Source organism: Papaver somniferum, unplaced genomic scaffold (assembly GCF_003573695.1).
Source record: "Papaver somniferum cultivar HN1 unplaced genomic scaffold, ASM357369v1 unplaced-scaffold_29, whole genome shotgun sequence".
NCBI classification, from domain to species: Eukaryota; Viridiplantae; Streptophyta; class Magnoliopsida; order Ranunculales; family Papaveraceae; genus Papaver; species Papaver somniferum.
Genome location: NW_020639929.1, coordinates 3538932 through 3550781, shown reverse-complemented (window position 1 = coordinate 3550781; position 11850 = coordinate 3538932). Strand labels below are relative to the sequence as shown.

General features: G+C 36.8%; 1 protein-coding gene across 1 annotated transcript; it reads right to left on the bottom strand.

Annotated features, from left to right (window-relative positions):
* Nucleotides 1-4763: 4763 nt before the first annotated feature.
* Nucleotides 4764-9502, bottom strand: LOC113341311 (ribosome biogenesis protein BMS1 homolog). Its single transcript, XM_026586234.1, has 12 exons — nucleotides 9380-9502; nucleotides 9098-9293; nucleotides 8934-9027; nucleotides 8728-8846; nucleotides 8463-8653; nucleotides 8166-8376; nucleotides 7382-7642; nucleotides 6956-7180; nucleotides 6345-6551; nucleotides 5839-6015; nucleotides 5641-5763; nucleotides 4764-5170 (listed from the first exon to the last, which is right to left on the bottom strand). The coding sequence occupies exons 2-12, from the start codon at nucleotides 9278-9280 to the stop codon at nucleotides 5012-5014; spliced, it is 1950 nt and encodes a 649-aa protein (XP_026442019.1). The 5' UTR covers nucleotides 9281-9293; nucleotides 9380-9502; the 3' UTR covers nucleotides 4764-5011.
* Between the last annotated feature and the right edge of the window lie 2348 nt (nucleotides 9503-11850).

The following is an 11850-nucleotide window of genomic DNA, read 5'->3' as shown; positions in this document are numbered from 1 at the left end:
ATCTGCGTTTGGGTACTTCTGATCGGAGTAAGCTTTGTCCTCCTGCGTCGGAGTAAACATCGTCCTCATGCGTCTTGTAATGATACTGGTGTTGGGAATGTCAAGTCAGAAGAAGAAGAAGATGCTCTCTCTTCGATGAGTATTATAGACTATTGTCACTCAGAAGACGGCGACGAATTAAGTCCCTCTGGTATGGAGAGTTGCAGCTTCAGTCATAGCACGTCTCATGGTGAACGGCTGCACATGAATGACTGGGTTGCTTCATGGAAAGTGTTAGATAAGCCATCACTTCAGACTAGGATTTATGTATATGGTTATTATAGTAAGAAAAACGGCTACGGGGATATGGAGTTATTTTAAGCGATGAGCGCGCAAGGCCAATCGTTGCTTCAGCCAAGTTCTCAAAATTTGGAAATGATTTTTTTTTTATCAAGTATTCATGGGAATAAAGGCTGGTGTCGCACTTGCATAGGGACATGGGAGTTCTGATCTCCATGTCCGGTGTAATTCGTTTGAAGTTCCAGGGATTTTTAATCCTGCATACTTCTGCTCTGGTAATGGATGCAAACCCAAGGATAAACATGACAATATTTGCGTGATGTGTAGGAATTAGTTTGAGTTTATGGGTTGCAATAACAGTTTGATGGTGCCTCGTATCATGGAACTTATATTATAAAAACTACAATTGACAAGTGCATGGGGTATATCTGCATAATATCAAGCAAATGGGAAAAACATAATAGGATACTTAAAGTTGGGAAGAAGGAAGAAAGGATTGCCACTGATGATTATAGGTCGTCAGATAAGATTGAACCAGATGATTTTCCTAAAGCGCTAAAATATCTTATTTGGAAAGATGCTTTTGATAAGTCAGACTCCATGTTTGGATCATGGTGATGAAGATGTGAAGAGGATGCTAAGAAGAACAAGAAATGCAAATCAGGCCAAGTATTGGTCTCTTGTCGAAGCTATTCATACTCGAGGCAGGAATAACATCATCTTTGACTATGACAACTTGAAAATATGCAACGTCAGACTCCTTGGTAGGGTGTCTTAAGAAAAAGTAAAAGTCGTCTTGTGTTTATGCTAATATAAATAATAATAGGGTTCGTGATAAATCTGCTTAGGCTTATGTGTTAGCAAAAGTTGTTCGTATGTCTTTCCTAGATGAGGAAGCAAAAGAGAAAGCAAACTAGAAAAATAGCTCACATAGGGAGATAGATGCCATATACGTCAAATATTGATCATAAAATCATGCATAGTGCCGAATTTATATACGTCTGAAACAAATTATACACGTACAAATACCATTCCACATTATTTTTGGCCGCCGAATTTACGTCTGCAGTTATACATGTCTCAAATATTTCTTATGCACGGAATTGTTAAAAAAATTAAACAAAAAATTACTAATGAAGTAACAAACTAACACTAATAGCGCTCAGATCCACTTCAAATCGGAATAGATCTAAACGGTTGAACTGGCTGCAGTGATGAAATCCAAATCAATTAGATCCATATCATCGGAACCATTATGGAAGACTTTCAAGCTTCAAGTAGTGTGAATTTGGCTTGCGTTCTGTCATTTTCCTAACATTTTCCCCAAAGGCCAATGAAAGCCTTCCACAACAGTTCCGTCCTTTAAAGAATCTGAAATCTAAACTCTTTAACTATTTCCGTTTCTGATGATAATATTAATATTTTGCTAACAATAATGGATCAATATGTGGTGATGTTATCAAATTACATGATGTAATCCGACTACACCATCTTATCTCCTTCATGATGGAAACATTAGAAGAAGACCTTGACTCTCAAAGTCCACTAAATTGCTAATGTCTATTTATTTTACAGGCAACTATTTTAATTGCTAAAGCCCACAACTATTTTAACTGCGTTAATCAGTTAAGTAATTATTATTTTATTACTTTTGATCTCCGTGGCCGGTGGATTGTGATATTGCCACTAGTTTTTATACCGCGGTATTCGCGCCAGCTGTGAAGTTTACTGCCACGTAGATGGCACGACCCAGTATGAATTTTTGAGTGCCCAAGGTGCTGACTCGTGTTATACATCTATTATTATATTTTTCCCAAGTGCTTGTAACGCGTTTAGATGCAAGAAGAAAAAATGTTGTTCCTCGTTTAAAGCAGCGGACACACGAAAAGTTATTGCTTTTTATTTCAGGAAATCATTTTGAAATTATAAACCTAAATTACTTTTCTGCTTTTCGAATTCTGGAAATCGAAAATTATTTCTGAAATATAATCTTGGATTTATTAATGTATTTCTATAGTAGACAAGGTTAGGCAACTATAGTAGTTTATTCCATGACAATTAACGCAATGCAAATGATGAGTCATGGTAAACCATTTGGTTCAAGCAGTAATTAACAGGCGGCAAACATATGAGGTTACGAGTTAAATTTCGGTTTCATTGTGGCTTTTGTATCACAAAATTTATTTTTGACCACATAATAAATTTTCGTCCACAGTTGACATGTACACCAACAACATTAAATGGTCCGATGATTTTCATGCCACTCCCACCATGAAGGTCGGGATTTAAATTCTTATAATAGCTAAAATTCTTAAATGAACGGATGAAGTGGTAGTCCAAAGACCACTGTACCAACCTATAAAAAAATAAACATGTATACTGAAAATAAAACTCTAGTGACAACATTTAAGTGAGAGGGTCGTGGGTTCATGGTGCTAATCTAGGATCGCAACAAACATTTCTGATACCGGGTGATTAATAGATTTTTGGTCAAGTAAAAAATTCAGAAAAATATGCTATTAGAAAAAGAAAATGTATCATTTTTTTTGAAACACGGAGTGTTTTAAATTATGGATTAAATTTTTGGGACCTGGTGAAATATTTGGCCTACGTATAGAGACACGTGGGTCGAGGTACACTTTAGAGTAGTTTTTTAAGACTTATCTTTCCAAAGTCAATGATCGGGATTAGACAAGTTTATGCTAGTGGATGACTTTAGATTTCTTATGTAAATAAGATAATCTCTCTTTCATATTCATACCATCAACTGCCTTTCTCTGCAACTTCTGCGACGATTTTTAGAAGGTAAGATTGAATGTTTTTCTTGGATTTTAAAATACGCAACCAACTGAATCTAACTTTTTTTCTTGAAAAAAATTTCAGCTGACTTTTCAATGGCAAAAAGGGAAGAAAATAACAAATTGGAGAAGGTAGAGAAGAGAGGTAATATTGCCTTCTTTTCAACGTACCGATCACCGGTGCCGCTTGACATTTTCTCTTGTCCGATTCCAAAGTCAATGACCTTCAGAGAGATTTCAATCGCGAAATCCTTACTTGAGGAAACTCGCCTAATAAAATTGTTAGAAGTGGATGGATGCATTGCTATATTTCAAATAGTTGGTAACTTTGAGGTGAAACTGTGGATATTCAATGGAAACTGGAGCGAGGAGATTATTTCGATTCCTCTAGACTGGGACAGATACGGTCTACAACAAAGTATACACATTCCAAGTACAGACATAATTATCCTAAAAGCAAGAAGAACTCACGACGCGCCAACAGATTTGGTATCTATATATCACTACGACAGGAAGAAGAAGACATTCGAGAAGGTTGAAATTCTTGGACTTCCTGCTTTGATGATGCGTCCTCTTGGTAGAATAAAGACAATGCGCACCATGGACTACGACTTTTTCACAATGTTTGAAAGCCTTGCTCCTGTTCAAAAGCAGCAACAGTATAACTAATCTCATTCCTAAATTTTTTTTGCATGTCTCCCTTGCTATTCACCTCTCTTTTTTGGTAGAATAAAGACAATGTAACCTTACATTTGTTTTCAACAGTAAAATCCTGGGTTGCCGATTATTATTTATCAGTATCACTGAAACAAAATGATTATAATATATGCGGAGTTTGAATTATAAGTCCATCGGTGCAGCATTTTAAGTTGAGATTAAAAAAGAGAAAAACTAATGGAATCCGTCTGGAATCATCATGGATGGATAGTAAATTTAACAGCCAAATTAGACGACCGAGAAGTAGTTAGTGTTAATTCGCAAATGTAACAGACCCTTCACCGAGCCATGGCGCAATGGTAAGGTTGACCTTCTAGCCAGTTACGCCCATGGAAAAGGGAACTCCAGATGTTCTTATGTGATTTTTTTTTTAAGACGTGATGTTAAATTGGATGTTGAATGTCATGTGATAGTCATCAGTGACCTCCGAATGCAAAACACAAGAGAAGTTCCGCCCATCCAAAGTCTTCAATTATGGGACTGGTTCACTGATCTTTAGCTCGTGCTGGGACAAGAAGAAGTCTCCCAAAGGTAGAGCTCACAAGATGATGCAATATAACAGACATTTCGTCACTGATTTTGTTCGCTTTGGAAAGAAGAGAGGACCCAACTGTTCAGAGAAGTAAGCTGGAGACACAATGAGAGCCTGAGAGGTGTTATGAGTGTAAGATAGCTGTTGTATTTGTTGGGGATTTGGAACTATAGGTTTATTTTTAAATGGACTATAACAAGGACATAGATGAGAAATTTTCATCTCTCCATTTTTTTAATTGTTGGAGAACGGAGGGAGTATTATTGATAATATACAAGGATCAAGATAGTCTCAAGAATACTATAAAGGGGAGAAGCCAGGAATCAATAAATGGGTGGGCAAGTTCCCAACAACGTATTTAGGGTGTGCAAAAAGGTTAAAATGACTAAAAATGGGATAAATTAATTCAAATTGGGCTGGGAAGAAAGGACCTCTCGTTACACAAGCACAATTACTAATTCCAAACTTAGTTATGGCCTTTGTCAGCTCAAGGCAACCAAATGAACCAATCCATTCCAGTCATAAATTCATACAACATTAATACCTCGAATCTCAAATTATTCCTATTACATAGGTCTACAACCCAACTAGACAGAGAATTCACAACGAATTCCAAAATCCTAGCCATTTAAAACTTCAATAACTTACGTACTATATCATTTAACCACTATCTCATTGGCATCCTTCACTCCTGTAAGAGCATCATAGGAAGACCGTTCTTATATGGTATCTCGAACTCCACTTGGTGTCTTCTGGACATTTTTGCTCGTCGTTCATACGCTTTCTGCTCTTCCTCGGATATCTCCACATTTTTCTCCTTCTTGATTTCCCTCTTATTTTTATTCTGCAGAATGAACACCACATTAACAGAATCAGCTACACAAGCCATCGCCAGAAGGAAAGCAATAAAGATAGGAACCAAGTTTTGCACTACAGTAAGGTGACACATGAAAATCATCAACCCCCGACATATGGTGAGGATGTTTTCCTCTCTGATAATTCTCAAATAATACCTCATTCTACAACTAACTACTGACTAGCAGTATGTTTAAAATCAATAACAGGCAGCAGGTACAACTTACAAGAAGTTGCAGAAAGTTCAACAGTGCAAAATCTGACCTAGAAGGACCATAAGAGCCATAGCTCTGCATTATACTTTCATATATGGGATATAGGTAATCTGAATTACCTATCAGGCAATCCCAGCAAATATTGAATATTTCAATACCGAAAGGAGCTGAGAATTTGACTATTTTAACAGGGGGTTTGGACAGGTGATTATGGAAAGGACTAAAAGAGCCTAGGAGGTCATACCATATTCTTAATATTGTAGAGGAGTGTTAGAGGACTTGAACATGAATACGAGAGAGGCTCCCCATCAATAATGTCCACACCACGACGTTGTTCAAGTTCAACCTGCCTCTGAGAAGGGTCATCCTGAGATTTTCGACAAAAGAGAGGTCAGGCATAATTCGTAAGCATTAACCATCTAACTTCAGATTAAAAAATTACCTTTTTGAGTGAATCCTTGTTAACAGGAACAATAGAATCACATGGTTCCACCGCAGTTGATAACAGGTTGAAGAAGCGAGGAGCCTCAACTTGACGCCACACACGCATGAAAACAATATCACCCATACCAATTCTGTACTTGAATGCACATTTGGCAATCCCCTCTCTTTTTGAGGCCTGCCCAATGCCAATAACATTAGAAACACAAAGGGAAAAGTTCAGACTAACGCGGGAGCTCCCGATAAGCCGAAAACAGATCAACCAAAGAGAATATACAATTTGAACATTCACTTGGAGAAACAGTTCAAATCAAACTCTAGCATACCAAACAGCTGTGGAAAACATAGAAACGATACATCATATATTTGACTTTAGTTAGGAACGACCACCATAAAGTGCATTCTTTCATGAATTATAGTATCACAAAAGCAAATGGATCGAAACCTGTGGCTCTGTAATCTAGATAGACAATAGAGAACTATATTTAATCTACGCTTATCACAAACCTTCTTAACCTTTCCCCGAATCCCACTCGCAGTTTGAATAGGTTGACCTTTGTACTTAGAAACTTCAGTAGCTGGTGTAAAATCAATAAGAGCAGTCCTGCTACTTAAGAGTTTAAGGGGAGTTCCTTTCTGCTTGATTTTCTTCATTATCTTCATGGCAGGCTTAGAGCCAAGAATGACAGCCTTTGCTGCTACCCGAAACATCTCCTGATTCAAAACGCAAACCATCCCACAAACAATAAGAATAGAAGATACGAGCAAATCCACAATATTTTCAATATGCATTCTCAGATTAATAACATGCATCAAACTATCACAGATACCAACTGCAAATTGCAAAAAAAATAAAAAAATAAAGATATTTGAAAGGGTAGATGCAATAATATACACCATGATGGAAAGGAACTCTATTCATTTAACCCTAAAATAGGTAAAGCCTATGAAATTCATTATTTTATTTTTCTCTGATCTTTGTCTAAATGATTTCTGGGAATCAAGTAATAGTTATATGAATTTAGACATATGGTTGGTTCCACAACTTATATTGATAAGCCCTTTTTCGCTGCAAAACAAATTATACAAGTAACAAGTTCAAGTGGAATACATCAGACCTTATTACTCTGCACAACAACAATTCTGGTAAGGGGAGGTGCAAGAGGGCCCCAAAACATAGCAACACAGTGATTATGTTCGGGAGTGAACTTCAGAAGCCGTATAACACCAGTTTCCATGGCATAAATAGGTTTTATCTGGTAACGTCTCCAACCAGCTGACACAGTGATTGGATCTCTTGACTTCAACAGTTTCCTGTGCCACTCATGTCGCTTAAGCCTCGCCTGGATGAACAACCAATGTTCAGTTGAGTTAGCAGGAAACTGGCATGAATGCATAACTATCAAATCATACTCAAATTTCAAATAAAAGCTCCTTCATTATCATATCTAAGTATCTAACTGTACAATTGGGTTTAAATTTTCTAAACCGTGAAATAAAAAAACATACATCGAATAAGAAAAATAAGGTAGAAAAGGCATAACCTGCATATAACCAACATTTTCCTCTTCAAGACTGATACCTCCAACAAGAATCGGATGACAAGGATTAAAATTCTTAACCATCCCAGAAGGAATGTCACAAACCTCCAACCTTAGATATGTCCCTGTTCTAAAACTTTCAATCTCCATCTGGGTCGGATCAACAGGATCATTTCCTTCTTTCATTTCAATAGATAAAGGACAGGGATCAGCTGAGATTGTAACACTAGCTAAATGAAAGTCACCAGCACCAGCAATATGTACCTGGCGCAATAAACCCTTAAGTTAGTTTGAAGAATAATGAAGTTTGTGGTAGAAGAAGTGGAAACAAAACAATAAGTATCCTCTTTTCTTTGCAACAGATTCGTTTTGCGCTCCCTCATTGTTGCACAAAAGAGGCATCTAAGACTCGGGATTTTGTCATTTGTGTTTCAAGTAAATGAAAAAGCTAGCAGTAACTCTGACCCAAATATTCACTTAATACTGTTACTTGTAACATACTGAACATCAAAAATTAACAGAAACGACATAAAATCCTACCATATACCTAAACTCAGGGAAGATAATCTACACATGCAGTGAAGTTACCCGGGCTTGTTTCTAACATCAAACACCACAACAGAAAGTTGAGTTTTTTTGTGAAAGCTAACTAGGTACAAACTATGGAACATATCCATGCCACATCTACAAGTATTTTATTAAACAAAAATAATGGATTATATGACGTTTCATGGATGAAAGATATCATGATTTGAAAAACTCGCATTAACCTAGTAAAAGGAAGTACCTTAGCTCCACTGTTAATATTACCACCTCGAAGATAACCATACAGACTTATGTTTCTCTTGCAATTTGCATCCTTCTGCATTTCTTCTAGAGGAGTGACATCTTCAAAACGATCTACCAGCACATAAGGACGTGCCACTCGCCATGACAAGGTAGGGAATTCAATCATCTTTATGTCTTGTACTAGTTTTTGTAATTCCAGCATTTTGTACCTGTTATAATCATAGAGTGGATAATGAGATAGTGTGGGCATGAAATACAAGAACCAACTTTGCAATATCAATCAAACGAAACTTACAATCCATGATCAAGACCAGTTAAATTGTATATTCTTGCCCCTTGACATATTTCAGTCCTGAAATGATCCTGGAGACGCTCTTTGGTTTCCTTGAGTTTATTCTCATCATTGAACTTGTCAAGATGTGTAAAAACACCCATAATCTTTGGAAGGCCGTGCGCTTGTAAAATGTTAAGAAACTCAAATGTTTCCTGAAATGAACAAAAGCATTTGTCATCCAAATTGATTCATAAATAGGAATGTAAAGAAGAAATAGCTAACCCACCGCTTCGAACTCAAAGCTTGCATCAACCAGTAGCAATACTAGATCGGCATATTTTGAAGCATCAAGCATGGCATTAATATCATCAGCGCATTCGACAAACTGTATCCTACTTGTCCCATCTACAAAACAATAAGCATAACCAATAAGTTATCCCACTAATTATGGTACTCAGATGATTAATGAATCTATGTAAAAAACAGACAAACCTATTCTGATAGTGTTGGGGCCTTGGAGATCATTCAACTGTACCGAATTATTAAAATACTTGACTAGAGATTTAATCAGCAAAGATTTCCCAACCTACAACACACATGGATGATTAATTTTAATCTGAAAAAAAAAAAAAAAAATTGTAAATTGTATTACTGACATTGGGAGGTCCTTGAACTACAACAATAATAGGCGGCGCTGGTCCATCATCAACCATTTCATGGGGGGCATATGGTGTTTGATTTGGAAATATGTTGCCATCCCCCAAATCGTCGTCTTCATACTCATCTCTGAAGTCTCTATGTATTTCGAAATCTGCTTGACGATAAATTAGGGGTGGCATTTTTTCAAAAACCCTAAAAGGAACACACACAGATCGATAAATAGTTATTAAAACAAAACCCAACATAGATAAAGAAAAGATAAAAGAAGAATCAATCACCTTGATCGGAGACAAAATCTTATTCGATCGAGAGAACCGACAATTGAGGGTTAGGTTTTTCTATCTTCTTTCTGAGTCTGAGACGGAGTGGTGTTTATAAAATTCCGATATGTTTATTATGTTGTTTATTCTATTTGAATCTATTAGTTGGTTAACTTCTGATATGTTCGTTATGTTGTTTATTCTATTTGTAAACCAAAAGACTATTGTATATATATCATTTGAGAGGAGTTCTATATATATATATCAGAGCGGGGCTAGTTTTGGATTAAGTTTTGTAGCAAATTTCTTAATTGAGTGTTTAAGTAAAAGATTTATATTTTTATTGCCTCTTATTTAGTTAATCTCTTGGATTAGTCAGCTGCTATCTTTGGGGGCGCTTCAGTGCATATTTACATCTTCATGCAAATCTCCATGTAAAAAAGCATTGGATATATCCAACTTCCTAATATACCAACCTATAGTAATTGTTATTGTGGGAACTACCCTTATTGTGGTAGATTTGACTACAGGACTAAAAGTTTCACCATAATCAATTTCATCTTGATGATTATAACCAAGTGCCACTAATCTGGATTTATATCTATCTACTTTCCCATCCGATCTGAGCTTAATCCTATAAACCCATTGGCAGCCTAAAATATTCATGTGTGGTTCAGGATCATCACTAGCACAAACAAAATTGTCTTAGTACTTTGAGATTGAACCACATCCTAAGACAAATTCCTCCTTTTCACTTACACCACCGGAATCGTTATTTGTCGATCTTCTAACCTCATCACAAACAACTTCTTCATATAATTTATACAAGTTTCTTCATGACTTGTATCAAACTACTTCGTCGTCATGACCACTCATTATCCCACCTTCGTAGAATACTTCTTCTTCGACACATGTCTAACACTTGTCATTATTTTATCTGAGTTATCAAATAATTTCAGATTGATTTCACCAACTCCAAGAACCAACAATCTTGAGTCATCCTCCATGTAGACAAAATATGCTACAATATTAATATGTTGTGTATGAAGGATTGTCACTTAGAACCACCATGATTCAAAACATTCTCCTGACAATATTGCGGACGCCAATTGAACCTACGAACGATCTTCTCTTATAAAGAAAACATATTCAATACGGACCATAGACACATCAAACAAAGTTGTCGAATATTTATTGATGCCGTCTTATTCTTTGTTCGGTCTTGATTTACTCTTCATGTTCATGATCTACATCATTCCGCTATGAACCAAGATTTTCTCTTCTTTGAAACCTCTTGTTCAAATTACTGAGTCATTACCATCTTTATCCACGCCCACCGCACCACTTGTCGGGAAACCGAGGTTACGGTAATCTCGAACCGGCATGTTTCTATAAAAGTGAATTCCGTGAAACATCCTATTTTAGATAACTTAGCTTGAATCCTTTACTTACATATTTAGATTAGCATGATCGAATACTACTAGCACTAATATATGATCAATGCGATAATAGACACACAACATAAAGAATACGTGGTTCACCTTTGAAGGCTACATCCATGACCAAAACCATTCCGAGAATCTTTCATCATTATCATAACAAGTTATTACATAAACACACATCGTATAATCAACTAGTTATGTAACCCACTAGCGCTAAACGTTAGAAACAACAAGACATACTACGAAGAGTTTACCTCTTCCTTTGTTCTTCTTCTTCCATAAACCTCCACCGCCATGGTTGCCTCGACTTTAGAAAAGAACATGAAGAACACCATGAATTTTAGCTTCTCATGAATCCTAGAAACCCTAGGTTTCTCCCATACTCGCTCTCACTACAAGTCACTCTTCTCACATAGATTATGTCCCATCACCCACCATTATAGGACATAATGGTTGTGAACCTCGTTCACTTTCGTCCCTGAGATGATTCTATAATAGAATTGCCAAGAGGTTAACATATACTCACCATATAAGCCCTCTTATATAGTAGATGAATCCTTACTCCCCAAGTCTTAGAGAACTTCTAAGAATAGTCTTCCACCTTAATTAGGAAAACCTAAACTTGGAAAACACTCCTCCAAACCTTCATACAAGTTTCCTAAACCGAACAAACCTTTGTTGATGGTGGTTTTTAGATCAAGGATAAAATCGTAAAAGCCTTGCATTTAATATGGCGTCACCTCGTAAGGAAGTAGGGTCGTATATGCAAAGACCATCCACTTAAACACGTATTGGGCCATCCAATACGTTTATCCAGAGCTAGTGCATAAAGCAACCCAATTCTCGATAGGTTATCCATATCCACCCCATATATTTTTTAAGGCCTTGGCCTTGCCAAGCCACAAATCGGCCGTTGCCATTCTAAAAGCCTTCGCATTGCCAAGCCACAACTCGGCCGCTGCGCCATTCTAAAAAGACTTGGCCTTTCCAAGCCAAACCTCGGCCGCTGCGCCATTTTAAATCCCTGGCTCTGCCAAGCCACAACTC